The 27800-nt window shown below is 38.3% G+C and overlaps 2 protein-coding genes across 3 annotated transcripts in view; one reads left to right on the top strand and one right to left on the bottom strand.

Moving 5' to 3' along the window:
• The window catches only part of LOC143023846 (uncharacterized), a 151041-nt gene that overhangs the window by 8643 nt on the left and 114598 nt on the right, over window positions 1-27800 (top strand). For both annotated transcript variants that reach the window (XM_076182489.1, XM_076182488.1), the window contains exon 3: window positions 15386-15506. In XM_076182489.1, coding sequence (XP_076038604.1) covers window positions 15386-15506 — 121 coding nt within the window. The remainder of the gene's footprint in view (window positions 1-15385; window positions 15507-27800) is intronic.
• LOC143023852 (uncharacterized) lies at window positions 6394-9711 on the bottom strand. The gene is made up of 2 exons (XM_076182497.1): window positions 9326-9711; window positions 6394-9032 (listed from the first exon to the last, which is right to left on the bottom strand). Exon 2 carries the CDS (start codon window positions 8980-8982, stop codon window positions 7006-7008), a length of 1977 nt encoding a protein of 658 aa, XP_076038612.1. The 5' UTR covers window positions 8983-9032; window positions 9326-9711; the 3' UTR covers window positions 6394-7005.

Genomic DNA, 27800 nt, shown 5'->3' with positions numbered 1-27800 from the left:
ACCCAGGAAGCAATGTAATCAATATTTGGTGTCATGGGTCTGTTGTCGGCCAAAAAGCTGGATGTGCTATTGTGACCAGGGAACTGTATGAATATCGTATAAGTAATGAAGAGCGATATTCCAAAAGAATAGAAGGTACAACTGCAGCACAATGACATGCAATACATCAAAATTGAAAAATAACCTCCAACAGAGGACGGTCATCATTATATCTATTTGTAGATAGTGAGAGTGCATTACTTGCATTTGATTCAAAACTCCAGTGATGACAGCCGTCTTGTTTTTAAGTGTAAATCAAAAGTTAATGAAGGACATGCAACCAATGTAACTTTTGTATGGATAGCACCATTACAGTGTGGAATATATGTCAATGATGTAGCTGATGATTTAGCTAAACAAGGAAGAGAGACTACTTTAAGGCATGGTTGATATGATCAGTGTAGCAAGTAAGGAAGAAATAAAAGTGAAAAGGAGAAAAGAAAGAGACGACACTTGGGACGTAGACAATAGACAATTGTTGGTCATTAATGCTATGGTGTCAAAAATGAAGCAAAGTAAGGTTGTGATAGTGTACAAGTAGGCACAAAATGTTCTTTAGTTTGAAGACACACGCCGCTTCTCGTCCGATCAGCCAAGTTAATTAAGCAGCGTTGGGTCTGGTTAGTTAGTACTTGGATGGGTGACGACGACCGCCTGGGAACACCAGATGCTGCTCTTGGTATCTATTTATCCTCTCTTCTCTTTCTGTCCTACATTTTTGCTTTCATTGATACCAATTTAACTACAAACAAACGGCTCATATTCCACTTTCTCTGTCTGCTCTGTCCTAGGATTCTTGGTCAATCTAAACCAGCTTCGCCACAAATACTTATCGACCTCGTAATAAATAAACCCTATCAAGAGCGTTAAGCCTATCTAACTTATTCATGGCTTCCTTAATATCAATATAGACCATTATTTGATTGTGGCCCGTAGTACTAGTATCACAAGAAATAATCATGGCTACAAAAGAGTCCATAACAGATCAAACACCAAGCAATCTTTTCTTTAACCGCATCGTAAATCTTTCCAACAAACTACCTCTTCAAGTGGTAACTTTAAATACAATTGACACTTAAAGTAAGTCAGTGGTTCTTGACACTTTCCACTCTTTACACCCCCATTCAATTCGCAAGCAGCCCCCCACCCCCCTCGTAACGACCAATATGCCTCCTCCTCCTCCTCCTGCTGCTGCTGCTCTTTACATCTCCTTTATCCTACCTAACAATGGCTACCAACCACAACCCCTACCTACCGCTGTCAAACATACAAAAACATCAAATCTCACAAATGCAACGCACGACCCAACGTCTCAACACAACACTTCATTCACCATCATTTCCATCTCATTAATTCATTCACTAGTGGTGGGCAGCTACCGGTAAAGTTACCGGTTTTATCGGTAACAGCCTTGACGGTAGCTTACCGGCAATAATTCTGCTACCGTTAAGCTTCCGTTAACCGATAAGCTATACCAAACACTCGTGGAGCGGTAAGCACGTCTCGGCTTGGTGGTACTGAGTGACGGTAGTGGTGGGCAGCTACCGGTAGTTACGGGTTTTATCGGTAACAACCTTGACGGTAGCTTACCAGCAAAAAATCTGCTACCGTTTAGGCTCCGTTAACCGATAAGCTATCCCATAATACTCGGAGAGCGGTAAGCACGTTTCGGCTTGGTGGTACTGAGTGACAGTACTGACGGCCCTACGTAGGATGAAAATTAACAGGAACGTATTCAACGTGCGAGATCGTCCTGCTCCCTTCTCGGCCCACAGATGCACAGTACGAAATGTACGTATTCGAATATGAAAATTAACAGACGTGCTAGATCGTTTTGTTCGCATCTCGGCCCGCAGAGGTTCAGTGCAAAATGTATGTATTCGATTAGTCAGCCTATGTGATCTAGAAATGAAGAGGTGGTCAAACTACTCGAAAACTTTTCAGTCTGCCTGGTTAAAGGATCCCCTGTTTAAAAAAGTGAAAGAGGATGGAAATAAGGCACGTTGTAAAGTTTGTAGAACGGACATGAAAGCTCACAGAACGGGGAGATTGGAGAGACACTGTTTCCACACTTACCAGATCTTCATATTTAACTTTATATTTAATGTTTATTAATATATGCATATTTACATAAATGTACGCAGTTGCTCATGAAAGACACCATCTGCATGTTACAATCTATTTGTACTGTACTTGTATTGGAGTTAATCACAAACAAGTTCACAAATACACTTATCAGACTCGCACGAGTGATGACTGACAAGGATATATATATATAAGCTATGGGTTGGTGCAGGGAATACAGTATACCACAACAGACTCACGGAAAGCAGAGACAAGAATAAGCGGGCAGAGACGATCAAAGATTCTGGTGGATTAACACTGTGCCCATTGAAGTGGCCTCTACGACGCAAGGTAACATGTTATTCAAAAATCATATTTTGTTAGTGATACGCATGTAATTATTATTCGCGTAGTCTTAAGTAACTAATATTTGCGAGCCTTACCCTAGATTGGTAGAGGTGGCGCGCGCTGGCGATTCCGGTGGGCATGTATCCAAATGGATACACAGAATAAAAAATTAAAATAAAATATATGCGTGTGTTTTTTGTCTATTTAAAGGTACTATAATATAAATATAGGGATCGTAGAGTCCTGCTAATACAAAATTAACGTAATTCCAATATAAAAAATGACAACTATGAACAATTGAAAAAAAACTTTGACAGAAATTCAAAGGGTTGAGATTACGTGTTCCTGAGCCTAATATAAGAGGAACTTGGTAGAAAAAAAAACATGAAAGTGACCTACATATGTCAATTCATCTCGCACAAAACCTTTAAAACCTCAATTGTACAAAAAAAACTTTGTCCTGACTAAATGAAAAATGGGTGATTTTGGAAATGAATTTTTATGTGTAATGTGTAAAAATGATGCATGTAATTATTCTTCTTTGAAATTGTGTTTCTATGTGAACAATATATTCTTTGTATGAAATTGCACTTGCATAGAGACGGAAGTGGAGTGTGAGAGGGGAAGGTTGGGGATTGGTGCGTAGGCCTATGCACTGAGGGAGAGGAGGTAATGCTGTGACCTTACACGCACCCCCTCCCTACTCCCCGCCCACGAGAGTTGGAGTAACGACTCGGAGCGCAGGATTTTTATAGTGACGACGTTACAAAACTTGTGACTACACACCATAGTAGGATGAAATTTGTTTAGATTTAAGTCATAAAGGCGACTCGAACTTGGGACGTCACTACTACCTCACGAGTATTTTACCGGTAAATTACCGGTAATTCCGGTAACGGCATTGTTGTTTACCGGTAATTCCGGTATTGAAATTAGCGGTATTTGCCCAGCACTATCCAACGGTGTCCAACCTCTTTTATACAACAAACCAAAATCGACGGCATTTTGCCTAGTGTGAAGATGGAAATCGACAGCATTTTTGCCTAGTGTACATGAAAATCGACGGTAATTTTACTTAGTGTGTAGATGGAAATCGACGACATTTTTGCCTGGTGTGAAGGAGGAAAACGACGGTAATTTTGCCTAGTGTGAAGATGAAAATCTACGGCCTTTTGCCCTGTGTGAAGGAGAAAATCAACGGCATTTTTGCCTAGTGTGAAGATAGTGATCGACGGTATTTTTGCCTAGTGTGTAGATGGAAATCGACGGTATTTTTCCCCTGTGTGAAGATGGAAATCGACGGAATTTTGGCCTAGTGTGAAGATTGAAATCGACGGTGTTTTTGCCTAGTTTGAAGATGGAAACCGACGGTGTTTTTGCCTAGTTAAAGACGACGTGAAAAGGAAATCAAGATGTCATGATATCAGGGAGCGAAATTTTCAGGTCAGCACGTGGCCTTACGTAACACTGAACGAAACATTCTGAGAAAGCCGTGTAAAGAAAAATGTTTTAAGAAGAAAAGACAATGAATTTTGACAATTGTGTTCTTATTAAAACTGAGCGAAACATTATGAGAAAATCATTAAATACAAGACAATTGTGTTGAGCGAAACATTCTGAGAATTTTTTTAAGTACGTGGAAAGAAAGATATTTTAAAAATATAGAAAATATGATGGATTTTGATGCGACGTGACGTCATAACGTCGGCATCAGAGCGCGGGAAGATTTTTCGGTAATTGTGTATGGTCATGGCGCGTAGGCAACTTTTTCCTTGACTTTTGGCGATGAAGACATATTTCTGTATTTTGAGAACCAAAAACTCGATGGAGATAATCAGGAAACTTGATATATGTATATATATATATATATATATATACATATACATATACATATATATATATATATATATATATATATATATATATATATATATATAAATGGCGTTTTCTATCGACGTCACGAAAATAATGACAGCAATGGAGCGCGGTGCATTGTGGGATTAATGACGTCTTTCCCAATGTAAGAATCTAAAAATTAGTGTTTTTCTTTTTCTTTTTGTCATCTATGCATGAGCACAGTTGTATGATTAAGCAGTTGTTACACATAGGTTATATTTCTGACAACAACATATTTCCACCAAAATGTAAATATTTCTTGTCCAAACTCACCCTTTTTGGCGCATTCCGTGTACTGCAAAGTACATTAATACAATGTCTTCATTTGATTCCTTCTTCCTTAAAGAACCTAATATTACAAATTAATCGACAAAAGTAATGATAAAGATATCAAGTATCAAGATGATATAATGTTAATCATCAAAATTCGCAAACACAATAGCAAATGTACTCGTACCTCCAACCTCCATTTGAATAACGACAATATGACTTCCGTTGCAGACATCTAGACGTCTCTAAGGACATATTCAACAGCATATGACGGAGAGATAATTTGTTGTTTGGAGATTTGAAAAATTAAATTTTGTAACCATATATCAAAAGCCCACGAATCAAAATGCCATAGTCAATACTATCCCATTGTTCATAATCCCACACATAATATTCCAGGATGTTGATAGAATTAACTATATGTTAAAGTATAATTTAATTTGATAAATTTATTAATGAATATAGGCCTAGGTTAATTGGCGTGGGATTTTTACCAATGGGATTATGACCTTATGGGACTCTGTCATGGATTCGACACAGGCAAGGTCATCATATCAAGACAACAGGTCAGGACTCGCAGTAATGGATTTAAACTGGACAAAATTAAATTAAGTTGTTTTAAGAAATTGTTAGACAACTTTATGCACGGGGATTACAAGTGGTGATGGACATGGAACTGCCTAGTGTAGGCCACATGGTCTCTTGCAATCTCCTTCGTTCTTATGTTCTTATCACACTGGGCGCCGACGACCGTTGAGAGCTCGTTCGAGTCAAAAACGACTTCGGTTACAAAATTAGAATTTTCAAATATTCAAATAATATTTCCGTTACATCTAGCAAAGATGAAGGATGAACTAAGAGATTGTGTAAACCTAGATATGAATGTTAGACATACTGTTGGATTGTTCTTAGGGATGTCTAGGTTTCTGTAATAAGCAAAGTCATAATTCTAGTTATATTCAAATGTTGGAGGTAGGATGATGTCGGAGGAAAAATAGCCCAGTGTGATTGATAACCCTCATGGAGGCTAGCCAGTCGGCCATATTGCATTTGCAAGTCTGCACCTAGATGCTACGCAAGTTTGACGACAATTATTAAAATATCAAACTATTTGTAATGAAAATTCCCTTAACGATAAGAAATATAAAATAATGAAAATAATAATATATATATTGGGATCCGACGAATTCACCGACAACAATTCATCGACACGCTCAATTCATCGATATACACAATTCATCGAGAAATAGAAATATTCTAATTTGAAATATATATCTAGGTTGTGTTTTCATCCTTGATTTAGTATACTTTTATTTTTGATAATGAAATAATTACTTTCATAACCCTTATTTAGAATGAAGAATTTCTTTTCGTAGTATTCATCAAGAATAGAAATTCTTTAATGACAGAACTATTGAAAATGACAAATTAGTTTAAACTAAACTTAGAACTATAAATTGGTTTACTTAAAATTATAAAGCTAGGTTATGGGCTATTACTCGCAAATAATTATTGGTAAGCGAAACTGTGGGTCCTACTTTGTGTCTGCACATCAGCGACGTGTCGATTTCAAAACGGAAGAAGAAAAAGAATCCAGACAGAAAGGACACCGCGAGATGAGACATAAGTGGGCAAGACAGACAAGCGATGGAGGTCTGAGTGTCAATCACGCTGATTTCACTCGCAACAGAAAGAGTGCTACGAGCAAAGTGAAAATTGATTTGAGGTTGAGAGTTGTATGGAGCACTAATGCGCAGTTGCCTATGTGCTCGACCAGGGTTGCCAGATTACTGAAGCAGAAAAAGGCCAAAGGCAACAAAAAAATGAGCCAAAAAGGCCAAATGCACTACAGAAAAAGGCCAAAAATATGCAGTAAAAAGGCCAAACATTTAATTATTCCACTTCTCAATTCACCAAATACTATACGATATGTACTGAGCACTGAGCTATAGTGGTTTACTGGAGTGGCGATCTGTGTATACAAGCGCTTTGTAGTTCGTCAGTCCTACCCCTGGGCAACGGGTGATGCAGTGGCCGCCATATTGGACCCCCTATGATTATATTGCGTACGAACTTTGATGTTCTATATAGCTCAGTGGTACCAAGTAAAAGATCATATGCATACAATGAATTAATGGTTCTTTATTTTTCATAAACAGTATAAAAAGTAATTCAGAAGTATGATGATTTGTTTCATAATCCTTTTTAATGAGAAACAGAAATCAAATTAAAAGTGTAGTTTTTTAGCAGCATGCAAGTTTCATTGTTATTTTTTTCACAAACAATATAAAAAAATATAATCCTTTTCAAGAGCAACAAAAAATAAGTCAAAATTATATTCTGCATTATAGCACCAGACTTTGGTAACCAAGGAAACATAACCAGTGTTCAAACATAGTCAATCACATCATCACATACATCATATTCATCTCCATACATATTTGCAGATGAAAATAAGCGGTACATATCAGGTGTGACAACAAAATTCCTGCAACACAAACCTCTGAAGTGCAGATGGGTTCTGATGCGAATAATGGCATCTAGGGTTCTAGTACTCAGTCTGTTTCTTAATTTTGTTTTAACTATTGTAGCATGAGAAAATATGCGTTCAACAACAGCATTGCTAACTGGTGTGACAAGACAGGACAATGCATATGTTGCTAGGTCTATAAAAGATTTGTTACCGAGTGTGTCATGGCGATTACCTACTCCTATCCAGAACTGAACAGAGTCATCTGGTATTTTGTTGTCAAATACTGCCTCTTCAACCCAGTTTACATGTAATACATTCCTATACTGCTGTTCAATGGCATTATATTTATGTGTTCGTAAGGTAGGGAATGGTAGATCCTTATATGGCACCCTTGCTGTTTGACTCAAAATTTTTGATGGGTGAAGACTACTGAGACCCTTGTATATGTTCCTCGTAGGAGGCAGACGTTTCTCAACTTGCTTGATGGCCTCCACGAGAAAGCTGTAACATCGGACCTTGACGTCCTGAACTTTCATTTCACCACTAACTTGATGCATCTCGATATACCTCTCCACTTCCATGGCAAAGCGAGCTCCAAAATCTACTTCAGATATAGCTAATTCACTTCCATCTGGGCTGAAAACTCTTGCCCGTAGACTATGATGATGTTGAGCAAGCTCACTTTCCATGCTCTGAGGATCGGCATCCGTGGCTTGAAAATATGAGTTGACGCGTTCAAACTCCATAACAATGGGTGTGACACAGTGAAAATACCAATAGTTGATTGGGTCATTTAAGATGTCAGAAATCATACGTGCCTTATACCTGGCATCAGCTCCACTAGCCTGCTCAGCACACATGAAGTATGCCTTAAGTTCTTCCCAGTTCATCAAGATGCTGTACATTACTTTCCCGCGTACTAGCCATCTGGTCTGAGAAGCTTGCTGAAATGGCAGCGAGGTTCCTTTCCTTTCTTCAGCTGGGTCCATTATGCTAAACAATTGTTTGTAAGCTGCCCTCCTTACTGTACTCTTGGAAAACCATTTTGGTATTTCTGAAATTAAAAATCCCAAGCATGAAGGCAGCTTCTCAAATGCATGCTTCACGCACAGTGCTAGTGAGTGACAAATACATTTTACTTGCACACAATCTGGAGACTCCTGCTGTATTCGGGTCCAAACCGAGTTATTAACTCCAGTCATAACTGAGGCACCATCACTTGCAAAACCAATGCAGTTACGAAGTTCTAAACCTACATTTGTAACAGCAGCTTTAATCACAGTGAATAATGCTTCCCCTGTTGTGTCATTGACAGGAATAAGACCAACAAACTCTGTTACTATTCTATTTTCCTTTTTGCTGCAGTAACGTATCGCAATACATAAATACTTCACTGTCCCAACATCGGTTGACTCATCTACTAAAAGGGCAAATTTTTCTCCTTCTAGATCCTTCTTCAGTTCTTGTTTAAGGGTTGGGGACACAACTTCCGTAATCAGTTTGCTACATTTAGTTCTATGAAGATTGATTTTTCCTAAGATGCTACCTTTCCCATTCTTTTTTATCATTTCACCAATGTGGTCCACAGAGGAAGTTGAGCAATGGCAGCAGACTGCAACAGCAAGTTCCAATTCTGCCTGTTTGACATCGTTGGGTGCTGTTGACTGAAAATTTATTGGTGGTGCAAGTGCTGGTGATACTGTCTTCTTCTTGTGTTTCTCCGATTTTTCATGGTTTTGTAATGAGCACATTTTGGGGTTCAGATTACTGTGACATAACTTACAATATGCCTCACCAGAGCCATCAGGTGCATATTTCACCCACATAAACTTTTTCTCCCACTCAGCTCTGTACCTCCTGGCACTGTCATAACTGCAGTTCCACTTCGGCATCTTAGGCTATTGAAGATTGCAGGATGATTCTTATTCTAAAATGCATGCACCTGAAAAAACAAATACTCCTAAATAATTAAGCACTTGATAATCACTAAAAACACCAATGAAAATTTAATGTCAACGATCTTTTCCACTATACATAAATATAAACAACCAGAACGAACGCTTTTGTGGGATGGAAAATGATTTTACAAATTTTGTTCGTCAAAACACGATATATTTCAATATTCAGTACCCTACCAATGTAACCTACTCCTTGCTTATTTATGAACATAGCTTACTATTGTTTGGAGGCATAAAATTACTTCAGACAGTTAAGAAAAACAACAACAAAACTCACGCCAAAAGTTGCACGTGGATCTCGTGCGCTATCAACATCACACTGCTGATTCGTCTAATTTTCTCTTAGTGCAATAAGAGAAAATGGGACAAATTGCATGGATCACCATGGTAACAAAAGAAAAAGGAAAGAAAAGATACGCGCACTCGACTGTATGGTAGACTTTAACTTGGATTAGTTTTGTCTTAGGAGGTAGCAAATGGACTCAGTGTTCAACTCACTATTATCAGATGAGCTTACTGAAGCCAAATGGAATATATTGAAGCCACATTCTAAAAAAAGCCAAAAAAAAGCCAGATTTAGTAATTTAGGCCAAACCAAATATCCTTAGGCCAAATGGTTGAAAAAGAAGCCAAAATTGAGGTTTTTGGCCTAAAAAAGGCCAATCTGGCAACCCTGTGCTCGACTGCTCGTCAGTATGACTTGAGCGGTTGCGGTGGAAGGTCGTGCTGGCGGTCGCTTTGGATACGTTGTTTGTGCGTTTACTTTGATGATTTACATTAAGTTGTGTTTTTTTTGCGCCAATGAACTAACAGTGTGCTGTGCAGTCTGAGATTGTGAGTGCGGTTGTAGTAACCACCGCCTGCTTGTAATCAACATTGTACACTGGATCCGAAAGGTAAGTTAGGCAGGCACATAGTTTCTGGACGGCGATTTATTATTTAATTATATTTTTATATTGAAGTTATTTATTTGATATTGGTTGTCCCATGCTTTATCAAACTTACTCTCAAATTTTATAACTGATTTTGAGTCTGTGACATACTTAGGTAGTGCATTCCATTTGTTTGGTGCTACAAAATGAGTTCTTCCTTTTATCCAGTTTTGGTCTTTACTATTTTCATAGGATGTCTATTTTCCCATAGTTCCAAAATGTCATGGCATACGTCCTCATCGTAGACTCCTGTCAGGATATTAAGTGATTCAATTGTATCGCCTCGTGCACGTGTACCTACATGCTAGGTGTGGGTTTCCTCAGTTTCTCCTCACAGTTTCTGTTTTGGCAGCAGCTTGGTCGCTGTCCGCTGCACTCCTTCCTTCGACAGCTCCAGTGTCCTTCAGCAGACCTGAAGCCCCTACTTGGTTTGCATACATACTCCAAATGGGGGCCGAGTAGCGCCACCTAAAAGAGAAACCTCAAAATTTCTTCATCCAAAGAGACAAAGATTCTTCTGATAAGTCCTACAAGTCTATTAGCTTTATTTATCTTTTCTGCAAGATGATTTGAGAACTGGAGTTTACTATCCCCTATATCCTTCTCTGTACTTATTTTTGTCATCTTTTCATTCATGTTATATCCATAGTTTCTTCCATTGCAATTTCCAGTGTGCATGAATGTACACTTTTTTTTTTATCAAGCAGCAATGTCCTTCAGTGCTTTAATTCACCAATAAATTTTTGTATTCTTTGCATACAATTATATTTTACTTCCATCTCTTAAAACTTCTGGTAAATCATTTATTTAAAGGACGAACAATAATGGTCCCATCACAGATCCCTGAGTGACACCACTTTCCACATCATGCCATTCTGATTTATAGATTATGTCCACTGCAGCATTCCCAGCTGTCCAATACCCTTATTAATTGAAGAACTGTAGATCACTCTGGTAAGAATCCAAATTGCCTGTTACTAAATAGTTTATTTGATTTCATGCGTTTCATAGCTTTCTCTCTGACTAGTGATTCCATTAGTTTATGCACAATACTTGTGAGACTTATTGGTCTGTAGTTTGTCGGGTCACAACTGCTTCCTTGTTTGAATATGGCAGTTTATTTGCAATTTTCCAGTCCATCGGTAATTGTACAGTATTGTACTGTAAGACTTTTCAAATACTATTTTAAGAGGTTCTGCCAGTTGCTCTCCTCCTTCCTTCATTATCCTAGGATATATTCCGTCCGGTCCAGGTGATTTTTTTTTTCATGGCATTTTTAATGTTCTGTAATGAGAACTCCATATTTGACATTTCAGGCACATGTTTAAATGAAAGATTTAACACATCTCCGTCTGGTTCCTCTGTGAATACTTTGTTGAACTGATTAGCCAGTATGTCTGCCTTTTCCATCTTAGTTTTGTTCATACTACTATCACTATTCATGTGTAGTTCTGGTATACCAATTCTTTTTGTTAACTTGTACATATTTCCAAAATTATTTGGATTTTCTTTTGCCTTTCAATTAGCTGTTCTCTATTTTTTTCTGTTTCCTTGTTTCATTCCTCACCTGGTTGTACACCTGTATTCTTTCTCAACCTGTTGAAATTCCTGACAAGTTGTATTTACACAGGTTTTTAGTTGTATTAGTCGTGACCAAGGCGTTTTTTTCTTATTTTTGACCAAAGCATCCTATTCATTAGTAGTTCCTTCTTCTGAGATTTGTTCTTTTTCTCTGACAAAATGTGTCTTTAACTACTTTAATTGGCACACATTTATTTATAGTATCTAAATTTAATTCTAAAAAAAAAAAAAAAATCCTCAATATTTGGTTTACCCAAGTATTTCTCCCATTTGATGTCCAACTTTTATTTCTCAACTCTTTAAAGTATGTTCTCTTGTACAAGAATATTTTCTTTGTATTGCATGTGAAAGTAATGGTAGCATGATCACTTCATCCTAGGGAACTTTCTACTTCTATTTCCTCTACTATTTCTTCTTCCCTACTAAATATTAAGTCTGACACCCTCTTACCTCTCCTCTGTGGCTTGTGATTTATTACATATGATGATAGCAAATACAGTGTTTAGGAAGAAAGTCAAGTATAAGTACACATGGGAGAGGGTGGTGGATGGAAGGGTGGTAAATAGAGCATTAATGGACTATAGTGGTAACCAGGAGTATAGTAGGAAGAGTTAAGGGTGCCGGTTTAGTATGTGGCCTACCTTTTTGAAACTGGTTTCGTATGTTTTTACCTACCGGTAGTTGTATGTGGTCTACCCCATTTGAATATGTCCTAACTCAGGACAAATTTAAAACAATACTTTCATAATGTTTTCATTTGAACCTAACCTCTCCTAACCTAACTTGTAGAGCTTGGTGCATTGAATAGGTAGGCCACATACTGTACCAGAGAAAAAATGTTGTAGGCCACATCCAAAAGGCAGGTCACATACTAAACCAGCACTGAGTTAAGGATATACATATTCAAAGGGGAGAGAGTAGGGGAATATCAGATAATTTTTTGGTGGAAGGTAAGTTGAGAGTGGAGGATAGATGGAGAAAAAGGAAAAAGACAGAAGGTAGGGAGGTGTTTAAAGTGAACTGCTTAAATGAGAAAGAAAGGGAGAAGGAGTATAAGAAGAAACGGAGAGAGGAGTGGGAGGGAGTGAAGGATAGAGTAGAACTAGGAGTGGAGGAGGAAGTTGCAAGGTGTGCAAAGATGGTGTGTGGAAAAAGGAGGATGGGAGAAATAGAAGGAAGGGTAGTGAGTGGTGGGATGAGGAAACAAAGAAGGTTGTAGAAGAGAAGAAGCGAGCTTTCACAGATTGGTTACAAATAGGATGAGAGAATCATATAAGAGGTACAAAGAAATGAGAAGACAAGTAAAGCATAAGATAAAGGAGGCAAAGAGGGGAGCAGATGTGAAATAAGGTAAGAGCAACAGAAAATTTTGAAAGTAACAAAAAGATGTTTTGTAAAGAAATTAAAAGAGGAAGAGAAGGGAAATCAAATAGAGAGGAAAAGGTAAAATGTGCAGATGGAGAGATGATACTGGAAGGGAAGGCAATAAGAGGAAGATGGGTAGAGAGTTGCTAAAGGTAAAGGAGGGAAAGGTGGATGCCGTGGTAAGCGCTAAGAAAATGACATTGGTGAATGAAGAAAATTGAGAAATAAGGAAAGAGGAGGTGAAGGCAGTTGTTAATATGACGAGAGCAGGTAAGGCACCTGGGTTACAAGGGTATCATGGAGAATGTCTAAAACAAAAAGGAGGTACAGTGATGGTGGACTGGGTGTTGACATTATTTAATGCTTGTTTAAGAGAGGGTAGAGTGCCGGAGGACTGGAGGAGTTCCTGTATAGTTCCACTTTGCAAGGGAAAAAGGGGACAAGTGTGAGTGTAGTAGTTTCAGAGGAATCAGTTTGTTAAGTGTAGTTGGGAAGGCTTATGGGAGGGTCTTGGTTGAGAGTATTAGGAAAGGAAGAGAGAGAGAGTAATTGGTGAGGAACAGTGTGGGTTTAGGACAGGTAGGGGTTGCATGGATCAGATTTTTGTGGTAAGAGAGATGTGAGAAAGCTTTAGGATAAGGTAAAGATGTTTTTTTGGGCTTATATGGATTTGGGAAAGGCTTATGACAGGGTAAACAGGAAGGCACTGTGGGAAATATTGCAGATACATGAGACAGGAGAAAAGCTTTTAAGGGCAGTCAAGAGTTTTTACGAGAGTAGCAGAACTTGTGTTAGAATCGGAAATAGGTCGGTGAGTGAGTGGTTTGAGGTAAAGGTGGGACTTTGTCAGGTATGTGTTCTGTCACCTTGGCTGTTCAATTTATACATGGATAGGGTGATGGTGTGAGAGGTAAATGCAAGGGTAGTGGGTTGGGGATTGGAGATGGTTAAAGAAAATGGAGGAAAGTGGGAAGTAAGCCAGTTGTTGTTTATTGATGGCACTGCAATTGTAGCAGGATCATAGGAGGGATTGAGGAAGTTAGTTACAGAGTTTGGGAAGGTGTGCGAAAGAAGTAAGTTAAAGATAAATGTGGGTAAATATAAGGCACAGTAATGAGATGTACAAGGGGAGAAATTGGCAGCAGACTAGAGGTGAGTATTAAGGGAGAGAGAATGGAGGAAGTGGATAGTTTTAGATACTTGGGTGTGAATGTGGCAGAAAAGGGAGCAATGGAGGTGGAGATAGTATGTAGATTGAGAGAAGGAAGTAAATTCCTTGGGGGATTAAAAAGTGTGATGAGAAATAGACATTTTGGAATGGATGCTGAGAGGAGATTGTATGAAGGAGTGATTGTGCCAACAGCACTGTTTGGGGCAGAAACATGGAACATGGAATGTGTTTGAGATGAGGTCTAGAAGTATGATAAGGTTACTAGGCTGGATAGAGTGAGAAACGAGGTTAAGAGGAGAACGGGGGTGGAAAGGGAGTTGGGAAGTAGGGTTGATGTAGGAGTATTGGGATGGTTCGGACACATGGAAAGAATGAGTGAAGAAAGATTAGTAAAAGAAGTGTGGAAGGCAGAGTGGAAGGAGTGAACATAAGAGAGCAACCAATGATGAGATGGATGGATGGGGTAAAAGAGGGCATTGGGAAAGGGGAATGTCTGCTGAGGAAGGATGGGAGAAGACAGATGGCAGGGGTAAGTGGAGAATAGTTGTATTTACCTAATTGTAGTTTGCAATTGTATATGGATGATGCTGTGATGCATGGAAGGGAGTGGGTAGGGGATGGGTGTGGGTGAGGAAGTATGTGCAAATGATATTTTGATGCAGCCCAAAGGGATGTCTCCCCATCTTCTCTTTTTCTGCATGAGGGGACAGAGACGGGGGTCGCTAATTAAATGAAGTGGCCTTGCTGTGGAGGTGCTGTGTCTTGCTTTTGACCCAGGGCAGTGGGCAAGATGCAGAGATGACCCATCATCCAGGAGGAACCAAGAAAAGAGCAAGGGAGGGGTGGTGAATGGAAGTGAAGTATGTGGGGATGAAATGGATGGGAGTGGATTTATACCTTTGACTTTGGCCCACCTCCCTTGTGAGGGGGGAAAAGCCCCTGATATATGTATGTATTTTGTGTTGATGTGTTATATCATTCTGGCTACAGAAATATGTGTCAATGCAATTTTTGTTGTTCAGAATGGCTGTTGTGGTTCACTATATGATTTGAATTATTTTTTGATGTAGCTTTTGTGTGCTTTGGCAAAAAAGTTATGCTATTGTATTTGTTGGTCAGTGGTTGACATAAGTTAACATCAAGGATAATGTGGATACAAATGAGATTGGGATGGAAGATAATGGGTATATGTGAGTGGATGTGACCTTCGTTTTAATTCTTCCAGCTAATGGTCATTTGAGATAGATTTGATAGATTTAGCTGATAACATTTGATATATTTATTTCAGTTTGATAATGCAATTGCCTGTGCAGCTGCAGATGGCATCTCCAGCTGCAAAGGAGTGGCTGCAGAAGAGAAGAGAAGATGTTCAACCCTGGACACACTTTGTTTATACAAGCAAATTCAAGGTGAGTGAGAGATATTTTGTATAGAAAGACATGTTGAAAAAAATCATATATTACCTCTCTCATGTGTATTTACCCACAAGAAATGAGCTATGCTCATGGGGTCCTGTTATGTATGCATTTCCCTTACCGTAGTATGTAGGAAAATAGCAATGCTTGTTGGGTCCCATCTACTCTCCAATATGACATAATACCTATTCTCAAAACCATGTACAGTTCCAACTTAATCTATATCCTTAATTTCAATATTCATATTTTTTAATTCATGTTTGTCTGTCAATCTTGTGTGCACAGCCTCCCAAGTAGTTCTGTCATATCACTTCTTTCTTCTCCCTGGTTCCATGTGGGTGGGGGTGGGGAGTTAGCTCCTTGATAATTGGTATGCCTTATAAGAGTATTTCTACTGCAGTCCTTGGACGAACAATTCTGTTCAGGGTTTTAACAGGATGGAACATAGAGGAAGGGGGTACTGAGGTAGCCATCAGACAAGAACACGACATAGCAAGTGGAAACTCTGTTGAGAGCCTGTGAAGGTGATCATGTTCCTCTATTGCTATTTTGTTATGATTAACACAAGGCAACAACAACTGGTAATGTGTTCCACTTGTTCTCTGCTTTGTTTAGGAAGCTGAACATTTTAAAAAGTTCTTTGACTATTTGATGTGTCTGTGATGACATGTATATATATCAAAGGCTTTTCCCCCCTTACAAGGGAGGTAACCAAAAACAAAGGCATAAAATCCACCCCCACATATTCCATCCACACTTACTCCAGTCCCATTCACCCCCCCCCTTCCTCCCTCTTATCTTGCCTCCTCCTGGATGATGGGTTATCCCTGGATCTCACCCACTGCCCTGGCTTAGAAGCAGTGTTGCAAGACGCAGCACATCCACAGCAAGGCTGCTTCATTAAATTGGCACCCCCCCCCCCCCTCTGACCCCTCCTGCAGGAATGGAGAAGATGGGGGAGAAATCCCTTCAGGCTGCATCAATTCATTTTTCACACACACTCCCTCACCCCCATCTCCCACCCACTCCCTTCCATGCATCACAGCATCATCCATACACAACCATTCTCCATTCACACCTATCTTCTGTCCTCTCCCATTCTTCCTCAACAGACATTCCCCTCTTTCCCAATGCCCCTTTCACCCCATCCATCCATCTCATCCTTGGTTGCCCCTTCATGTTCACTCCTTCCACCTCTGCCTTCCACATCTCTGTTACTAATCTTTCTTCACTCATTCTTTCATTGCATGTGTCCAAACCAAAGGATTACAATGGAAGAGCATGCCGGCAGGAGAACTTTTGGTTCATGTGAAAAAAATAAGTAGACAAACAGGTAGATAAAAAAATAAAATGAGTAAATAATGAAAAATGATAAACAAAAATAAAAATAATTGATAAGAAATGAATAACAAAAAATAAACTGTTAATGACAACAAATGAAATAAAAAAGCCAGGCATTACAGTATATTTCTTAGGTGGTTATCTAAATAAATCTTAAAACTTCAAACTGTACTACATTGCACTGCCTCTTCAGGAAGTTTGTCCCATTTATTTACTACACGGTTGGTGAAATTGTTTGTACCCACTTCCAAATTAAATCATATTCCTGACAATTTGCGACCATTACGTCATGTCTTATTCGTATTCAGGGTGAAAATATTGTCACTCGTGATGTTAATTTCCTTTGAATCTTAAACATCTCTATCAAATCACCCCTGAGTCTTCTTTTTTATTGGGAAAAATAGATTCAATACTCTTTCATCAACCCTATCTCCCAACTCCCTCACACCACATATTCCCCTTGCTGACTCACAACACAGGTTTAGGCCACTACATTCCACAAACATTCTTCTAATAAATCTCACACAAAGAATATTAGATGGCATCAATTTAGATAGGTCCCATCACAGAACACTTCTCATAACATTGGACATTAGTAAAGCTTTTGATACTATCCCCCCTCCACAAACTAACAAAAAATATGTAACACTCCTAAAATCAATAAAAGTGACATTTGCATACTTGGACGAAGACATGATAAAAATAATATTGGTTACATTGATAAGGCCTAGACTAGAATATGTGGTGACATTGTGGTCACCCAGTACCAAAAAGAATATAAAGAAAATAGAAAGAATCCAGAGAGCAGCAACAAAAATGGCACCTGCACTTGCAAACCTATCATATGAGGAGAGATTGGCTAAACTGGAGTTAGCGATGCTGGAGCAAAGAAGAGAGAGAGGTGATCTACTGACCATCTACGGAATCATGAAAGGCACAGAGATACTCGATAGAGAGGACTTACTAAACTGGGACAAGAGAAACACAAGAGGACATGGAAAGAAAATAAAAAAAACATAGCCACAGAAGAGAACTGAAGAAAAACAGTTTTCCACATAGAGTAGTGGACACTTGGAACAAACTGGACAATGAAATAGTATGTGCAAAAACCATTCATGAGTTTAAAAGCAAACTAGACACTGCAAGATACAATGGCGGGACACCATGAGTATAGCTCCCCTTCCCGCAAAATAAAACTAGGTAAATACAGACATGCACAACAACGCTAAAAGATGGTTGGCCAATTATCTGGCAGGCAGAAATGCTTATGTGTCATATAATGGCCAATCATCGCACACCAGAAACGTTAAGAATGGAGTACCACAGGACTCAGTTCTATTCCCCACACTCTTTAATCTATACATGCATGATATACCCGCACCAGACACCTCAGAAATACAAATCTCTTCCTATGCAGACAACATAACAATCACAATAATACAACCATACCTTGATACGCTCAACACATGGTTTATTACAGACTCAAAATAGCCCCAGCCAAATCTACAGCAACACTTCTCACCAACTGGACAAATGAACACAAATACATTCCTCATCTCTATATCAACAACACTCTAATACCACACACACACCAAAAATTCTTGGTGTAACATATGATACATCCATGTCATTTAAACAGCATATCGCAAACATAAAAAATAAATGCACACTTAGACTCGACGCACTTAAATCAATCACTGGAACAACATTTGGACAAAACAAATTAACACTACCTTATATAAACAATGCATATGCTCAGTGATGAACTATGCGAGTCCAGCATGGGCACCTAATCTCAGTGAGACACACCTCAACACCCTTCAGACCATACAAAACAAAGCATTAAAAGCAATTACAGGCTGCACATATACAACACCTACAAACCACCCACACCATGAAACAAAAGTCCTCAAAGCCAAAGATCACCTTGACATGAGAGGCACACAAACACTGCAGCCTCCACAAACACAACACACCCGCTACACTACATAGCAGAACACCCACACACGCCAAGAAAAAAAAACCACACCCAAATATCCATATCACATACAAATACCAGCCTCCAGAAACATATTCATAATCATATCACTCACTGCTCCATTAATACAATAAAGGACAACACACTGCTACATGCCAGACCTCCTGATAGCCATCCCTCTGAATCCTCTCTCCCACGAAAGGACAGAGTCCATCTTGCCAGACTGTGATGCGGCCACCACCCAGCAGCCCTTCCAAGCTACTGGAAAAGACTAGATGACTGCATTGTGGACAACTGCCCTGGATGTAACACTTCATCCCATACTATTCAACACTTCATGGAAGATTGCATTATAGGCAATCATGCACGCAAACAAGACAACATACACTCCATAGAGGATTTGTGGGAAAACCCCGTTCCGGCCGTGGCATTCCATGGAGAGACAGGATTGCCCGGACAGACAGTCTAGGGAACGACAACTCCCTTTCTACCCCATTCTCCTCCTCACCTCCTTGTTTCTCACTCTATCCAGCCTAGTAACCCATATCATTCTTCTCAGGCACCTCATCTTAAACACATTCAAACTCCTCTCTTCCTCTCTTATGTTCCATGTTTCTGCCCCATACAGAGCTGTTGGCACAATCACTCCTTCATACAATCTCCTCTTAGCATCCATTCCCAGATGTCTATTTCTCATTACACTTTTCAATCCACCAAGGCATTTACTCGCTTCTCTCAATCTACATTCTACCTCCACCCCCATTCCTCCCTTTCCTGTCACATTTGCACCCAAGTATCTGAAACTATCCACTTCCTCCAGTTTCTCACCCTTAATGCTCACTTCCAGCGTACTGTCACTCTCTCCCCTTGTACATCTCATCACCTTACTGTTACCCACATTTATCTTCAGCTTTCTTCTTTCACACACCTTCTCAAACTCTGTCACTAACTTCCTCAATCCCTCCACTGATCCTGCTACAAGCGCAGTGTTGTCAGCAAACAACAGCTGGCTCACCTGCCACTTTTCTCCATTTTCTTTAATCATCTTCAACCCTTGACCCACAACCCTTGCATTCACCTCTCGCACCACCCCATCCATGTAAAGATTGAACAGCCAGGGCGACAACACACCCCAGATGAAGTCCCACCTTTACCTCAAACCATTCACTCTCTCCATTTCTAATCCTAACGCAAGCTCTACTACTCTCATAAAAACTCTTGACTGCTCTTGACATACATATACCAAAGGCTTTTTTCCTCTTAAAAGTGCTTAAATTAAATAATAAGATAAAACGAATTAGGTTTTTTCTTGTGATGAATGACTAGTTGCAGGAGATCTGGAAGCCAGTGGCGGAGGAGTACAAAATTGAAGCCTTCTCCCCTCGGAGGTCAGAGGGCATGTAAACAAGATGACACTATGAAGTAGTGTCCTCGTATATGTATGTACCTTTCCCCATTTGATTAGTTAGATAATGATTGAAATTTTATAAGCCTTCTTTACACACAAATAAAAAAGTAGAAAGATTGTGTGGAGCTGGGCATAGTGATAGAATAGGCTTCTGTAGGCACACATCGCCACCTGTCCTTGGCACTGATGTTGTGTGGTCATAGTATAAATTAAGATGCATGGGCATTGGATTTCTGACTCCCGCACTCATACTCTGTTCATACCCAACTCCGTTGTAAGTCAATATATTATTTTATTAGATAATGTTAATGAAATGAGTTTTGCACATAACCACTTTTACTATCCAAGTGAAGTTAAAAAAAATTATAAATAGGCTAAATATCACCCTGGCCATTGGATTGAAGGAACTGTTCAAATCACAGCCAAGATTCAATACATCAATTCAATACCTCCCTCAGTGCCTTCCTCTCTACCCTGTTGTAAGCCTTTTCCAAATCCATAAAAGCCCAAAAAACATCCATCTCACAAATCTGTCTTACCACAAAAATCTGATCCATGCAACCCCCACTTGTCCTAAACCCACACTGTTCCTCACCAATTACTCTTCTGTTCCTCCTAATCCTCTCAATGAAGACCCTCCCATAAGCCTTCCCAACTACACTTAACAAACTGATCCCTCTGAAACTACTACACTCACACATGTCCCCTTTTCCCTTGTAAAGTAGAACTATACAGGCACTCCTCCAGTCCTCCGGCACTCTACCCTCTCTTAAACAAGCATTAAATAACGTCAACACCCAGTCCACCATCACTGTACCTCCTTTTTGTTTTAGACATTCTCCATGACATCCATCCAACCCAGGTGCTTTACCTGCTCTCATCATCTTAACAACTTCCTTCACCTCATCTTTCCTTATTTCTCCTCCATTTTCCTCTCTCATCACTGTCCTTTTCTTAGTGCTACCCACTGCAACTACCTTTCCCTCCCTATCCTCCTTCACATTGAGCAACTCCATAAAATACTTTCCAATCTTCCTCTTATTGCCATCTCTTCCATTATCATCTCTCCATCTGCACCTTTTACCCTTTCTTCTCTATTTGATTCACCTCCTCCTCCTCTTAATTTAGAATTTTTATTTTGATAAAAAAAACAAAGCACATCTCTAGGCTGTTATAAACAGCCATATAAGGTTGTTTATCTTGGTAATTTTCATGTAATTAACTTATAAGTAAACACCATGTATTTACAAAATGTTTGTCAATTCATAAAGTACTGAATGATCTAGCAATTTTTGGAACATGTTGCTATTTGTACAGAATCAGTACAGATAGTTGTAGTTTAGATCTACAAGTTAGTACAGTTTCAGCCAGAAATGTGTGTGTGGTTGGTTGTTATGCTTTTCTAATGAGCCTCATAGAATATTTAAGAATTCAAATATAATCTATAACTGGATTAAAAAATGTGTCACCTTATTGTCAGGGCCGGCCCTACCATTAGGCGAATCTAGGCGGTCGCCTAGGGCATCAGGCTGAGAGGGGCATCAAGCAGTAATTCCTATTTCGGTACTTTAATTAGCATGGTTTACTCATTAACCGTCAGGCGTCAGACCAGTAACTAATTGGTTAATTTGCAGAGGCGTTTTGCCAAATTTCCCATATTTTTCTTATTTTTCAATTCAGTAGGGACAGGGTGAGTTAAGGTAACCCCGACAGAGAGAAAACACCGATCGAATGCTCTGGTAGAAACACTGTTTCAAATATCGCGCCACCACTCCCCACTAACACAGCTGATATCCTATGGGAACACCGAACACACGCCAGTCGCCAGCATTCAACTCCCGCCAACGCAACGGCTGTGTTTATGAAGTAAGAAAATTGGGTTGTTTAGATTTTCGATGTTATTTTTTAAAGTTCTTAAATAGTGTTCCACGTCGGTGAATATAGCGTGATTGTATTGCGTTATGTTTCATTACAATACTTACCTATATTGATATGTTATAGAGTGAAACCAAAGGTAGAGGGGAGATTCAAATTGAGGTTGGAATGTGAGGTTGGAAACCGGCCATAAAAATGTTTGAATATATCGATGTGTGAAAATTTGATATTAGGATAGACTATATATAATTTGAAATACTTGGAAAAACATAAGGTATTATTATAGTTTCTTCCTCGTTTCAACAACGGTAATTTTCACATATACCATCGGATAATCATCATTATTCAAAGCATTTTCTTCTCTATACTTAATGGGAAAAATCACGTTTAACATCACTAGCACTTACTGAAAATCTTGGGTCAGGTTAGGTTGGGTTAGATTAGATTAGGTTAGGTCAGGTCAGGTATAGTTAGGCTAATTACCTTTAGCTCAGGTTAGGTTAGGTTTGTGAACACCAGGTGATTAAAAAAGAAATGAAACAAAAAATAGAATAGAAATAAAATAAATAGCCATTTCCCCCAGAAACGACAGTCATATTCGTTCATAGCACACTAAAATCTACCAGAAAAAATATATTTCAATCAAAGTTTCCGAGTCGGGGAAGAAACTATAAATTTACCAAACATAATAAAAAGTGACTAATTATGTATATTACTATTAACATGAATATATATGGTTGTGGTGGTGAACTAGGCCTAGCGTGTTTAACCCTTATATGAAAAGGAATAAACCCTAAAGAGGAATATATCTAAACTGTCTATACGGTATATACTCCAATGGAATGCATTAATTGATATTTATTAAGATTTGTCTAATAGGAATTAACAATAATACTCCTCCCAATTTGCGCTTTTCAGATGAGTAATAGAAAGCAGCCCTCAGGGGCGCAAAATCGCAAACGCAAAGCAGAACAAGCAAAGGCAGTAGCAAAACAAGAGGGTTCTTTTTTTAAGTATCTAAGTAGAGAAAAAACAAGCGAAAATGGTGGTAAATCAGCAGGTAGTACCAATATTGAACCCACTGCAACTTTAAACACAGACTGTAAAGTAGATGTTGCACAGACTTCTGTTGGAGAAATGGGTGATGGTATTGAACCTGCTGCTGTATCTGACATTGGAATTAGTGATGTGAATTGTGGAGATCCAGCAACTTGGCCTGACACATGCAATAATGTTTTGTGACAACTGCTTGTACAACATGGACCACAGCACATTTCTTCATACAACTTCCCCAAGGATTCTAAGAACAGAAGATTTTCCCCTATACATTACAAAAGAAGACTGAGTAATGGTGAGGAAGTATGCCGTGACTGGTTGGTTTATTCAACTTCGAAAGATGTTATGTTTTGTTTTTGCTGTAAATTATTTTCCTCCAAACCTAACGTTTCTCTGCATAAAAAAGGTTCTAATGATTGGCAGAATACCACAGCAATTCTTTCTGTTCATGAAAGAAGCACGGAACATATCGACAACTATCAAACCTGGCGTGAACTTGAACTACGATTGAAACAAGGAAAAACCATTGATCATATTGAACAGCAGAGTTTGAAGCAGGAAGAAAAGTACTGGCAAAATTTTTTGGAACGTTTGATTGCGTTGTCTAGGGTTCATGCTGTACAGAACTTAGCATTTAGAGGAACAAATGAGAGCCTCTACAGTCCCAACAATGGAAATTTTTTAAAGTTGGTTGAATTTCTAGCTTTATTTGATCCAGTCATGAATGAACATTTACGTAGAATTAAAAACAAAGAGACTATGGTGCACTATCTGGGAAAAAGGATCCAAAATGAACTTATACAACTGCTGGCAAGTGCAATTAAAGAGAAAATTTATGGTGAAGTAAAGCTTGCAAAATACTTCTCAATTATATTAGATTGTACACCTGATATCAGCCACATAGAGCAACTGACAACGATTCTTCGATATGTAGATATTAAAAAAGAGCCAGAGGTTAGTCAGTATCAAGTTTGCATCAAAGAAAGTTTTTTAAGCTTTGTTCCATTAAAAGAAACTACTGGAGCTTTCATGACTGAAACACTGGTGGATGAGCTTCAAAATGTGGGGTTGCAGATAGACAATTTACGTGGTCAAGGGATCAACATGAAAGGAAAACACAACGGTGTTCAGCAGAGAGTGCTTGATATGAATCCACGTGCCTTTTTTGTACCTTGCAGTGCACACTCATTAAACTTGGTGGTGAATGATGCTGTCAAATGTTGTCTTCAAGCTACAATTTTTTTTGGCATAGTACAACATCTGTATAATTATTTCTCAATCTCAACTCATCGATGGCAGGTTTTGGTCAGTATCATGAAAGACTTAACCATCAAACCTTTAAGTGAGACCAGGTGGGAAAGTCGGATTGATGCTCTTAAACCCCTCAGATATCATCTTGCTGACATATATGATGCTTTACTTGAAATTTATGAAGACACAAACCTTAAAGGGTCATCTGGAAGTTCGACCCGGGTTGAAGCCAAGGAGTTAGCTGATGCTGTTTCCAAATATGAGTTTGTTGTTTCACTTGTCACATGGTATAACATCCTGTTTGAAGTCAATATTACCAGCAAGCATTTTCAAGATAAATATGCTGATTTAAATTCAGCTACCAAACAGTTGGAAGCAACAAAAAGCTACCTTCTGAGCTGTAGATGTGATGATGGTTTTCAAAAAGTTCTGGTTGATGCTACAGAGGTGGCTCAAGATTTGGAAATAGAGCCACAATTTGAGAAAAAACAATCACGAAAACGGCGAAAGAAGCGTCTATTTGATTATGAAGCACATGAGGAATCACTAGAAGACCCCAGCCAAACGTTTAAAGTAGAATTTTATTATAGCGTTCTTGACATGGCCATACAGTCAGTAGAAGAAAGATTTCACCAGCTACATTCCTACAAAGCAATATTTGGCTTCTTATATGACATCCATGGAATAAAAAATGCACCAAACGCAGATATTCTTCATGACTGCCAAAATTTAGAAAAGTCATTAACACACAATGGGCATCACGACATTGATGCAAGAGACCTATGCTCACAGCTCAAGGCAGTATCAAGGCGCTTGACGAAACCCATGCTCCCACAAGCAGCACTTTGCTTTATATTTGAGCAAAAACTGCAAGATAGTGTACCAAATGTTGTGATTGCCCACAGAATATTATTAACTTTGCCAGTATCCGTTGCAAGTGGAGAACGCAGCTTCTCTAAACTGAAGCTAATTAAAACTTACTTGCGCTCAACAATGCTGCAGCAAAGGCTTGTTGGTTTAGCTACTATATCAATAGAGAATGAGGAAGCTTCTAACTTGGATCTTGCTAAATTAGTGGAAATTTCGCCAGTCTAAAAGCTAGGAAAGTGGAATTGTAATTTTGTTGAAGTGTGTCATGGAAACCAATAGTTTTTTATTGTAGCCTACATAATTTCATTTCCAACAATGTGTTGCACAAATTTTCTTTTTTAAACTTAGTATTGGATGGTTGATGTATTACAATACAGAGTATATTGCTGTAAAATGGCTCTTTTTGTTACCATAAACTATAATTGATACAAAATTGAACCAAAAATTATTGTCCCCCGAGCCACTGGCCCTGGGTGAACTTTCAAGGAGAGGACCCAAGGGGCATAATTTTTCAGCTTCGCCTAGGGCATCAAAAACTCTCGGGCCGGGCCTGCTTATTGTATTCTTTTTTTTTTTTACAGATTTATAGAAATTACTCATAGTGATATCTACATCTTGGCTATTAGGCCTTTTCAGCAAAATGCAATGCTTCGGCACTTGAAATACTGCCAAGACCCTACTACTAAAAACATAAGTGCATAACAATCAATCTTGGAAAATTGACTGATGTGCTTATTGAAAAGTATGATGGAAGATGGAAAAAAGACTCATTGTTGCATGTGAACTGTTGGGCACTAATAATGAATAACCCCACAATAATTAGAACCATTGAAAACTATGAGACTGAACAACATTTATTCAGATCATCTTCAAGCAGTGATTTGAGTGATATAATATCTTCAAATCGAGATCTGTACAGTGAATACCCAGTTGAAGAAAATCCTTTAAGGGACTGTAGGGCGCGAAAACACGAAAAATTCTGGAAAATCAACGAATTTTAGGTAAACATTTCAAAAGATTCTCTATGATGGTGGTAACACTTTAGCCAAATATTACAGCTCAATTCCGTTTCTTTTCTTATATATAAAATAAAATAGATAAATTTTTGGCAACCTTTGGCAACCCCATTGCATGAAAAAACATTGTATATTGAAATAAGGTCAAAATTTTGATACCCAGTTCTGTTTTGTTTACTATAATTAATATATATGGAAATATCTGGCAACTTGCCCAACACTAATCGTCAATCACCACAAGGATCTCAGTATCTCTTCAAAGCTAAAGGAGAAAGGATGTCGCCCTGTCGCGTATCTGTTAGCCTACCAGTCATGCATGCGATCGTATTATCTTTTTTTCTACCAACAGGTATTCAAAAGATTCTCTATGATGGTTGTAACACTTTGACCAAATATTACAGCTCAATTCCGTTTCTGTTCTTATATATAAAATGAAATAGATAAATTATTGGCGACATCTGGCAACCCCATTGCATGAAAAAACATTCTGTATATTGAAATAAAGTCAAATTTTCGATAGCCAGTTCAGTTTTGTTTAAAGTTTTAAACGGAAACGTAAAAAAATAGACAATGTCACGAGTGAGTACGCGGCCGGAGGATTTTAAATGCCGGTGCGCTCCTTTAAACTTTAAATGCCTCTCCTGAAAAGTTTATGTTTTTTTATATTTATATAGCCATATCTCTGTTTCTGTTTGTCCGATTTCATTCATTCTTTCGAATTTGTAAAGAGAAAGAGTAATTATTTAATTTGATTAGTAAAAAATAAAGGAAACTGTAACTTAATTTTTTGTTTAATTTATCATAGCAGATTTTCACTGAAGTTTCTACCATTCAAAATAAAAAAATCGTAAAAAAAAATAAAAGAGAGTAGGAAAAAATCTAACTCAATGAAGTTGTTTCCAAGACTCTAATCTTTCATTTCCTACATAGTAGGCTGATTACCTATGCCTGTGGATACTTCAATGATTACAGATACTATCATAAAAAAAAGAAAAAAAAAATTAACTACACGTAATATATACATGTTACTAAAACAATTTAGTATGCAATAATACTCTTTCCGATAGAGTAAGTATACATAAGTTCACCAAAGAAATTGAACAACTTTTATGACACGTTCACCTATAAGCACTTCCCACAGTCCCTTAACTTCAATTGAACCATTTCTAGCACTTATGGACCAAACACCAGTCAAAAAAAAAAAAAAAAAAAAAAAAAAAAAAGAGCAAAAAGAAAATTATTTGGGTTTGATCTGCATGGTATACAATGTTCCTTTATATAAGCATTCTAAATCAGTTTGCATTCTTAATCACCAGATATTATTTCAATGCCATTTTTGTTTAATTGGTAATTTTTTGCATAGCAATGTATGCATTTAATTGTTTAGCATTTCTAAAAATAAATGGATAACTCATAAGTAATATTTATCTCTATCTATATATATATATATATATATATATATATATGTATATGCTAACCTAATTTATGTTTGT

This window comes from Oratosquilla oratoria, unplaced genomic scaffold (assembly GCF_046742065.1).
Source record: "Oratosquilla oratoria isolate Oo_2021 unplaced genomic scaffold, ASM4674206v1 SCAFFOLD66, whole genome shotgun sequence".
Lineage (NCBI taxonomy): Eukaryota > Metazoa > Arthropoda > Malacostraca > Stomatopoda > Squillidae > Oratosquilla > Oratosquilla oratoria.
This window is presented reverse-complemented; position numbering and strand designations above follow the sequence as displayed.

Excerpts from the sequence above, each read along its gene's own strand:
- LOC143023852 (XM_076182497.1), bottom strand. The coding sequence starts at position 8,982 with ATGCCGAAGTGGAACTGCAGTTATGACAGTGCCAGGAGGTACAGAGCT.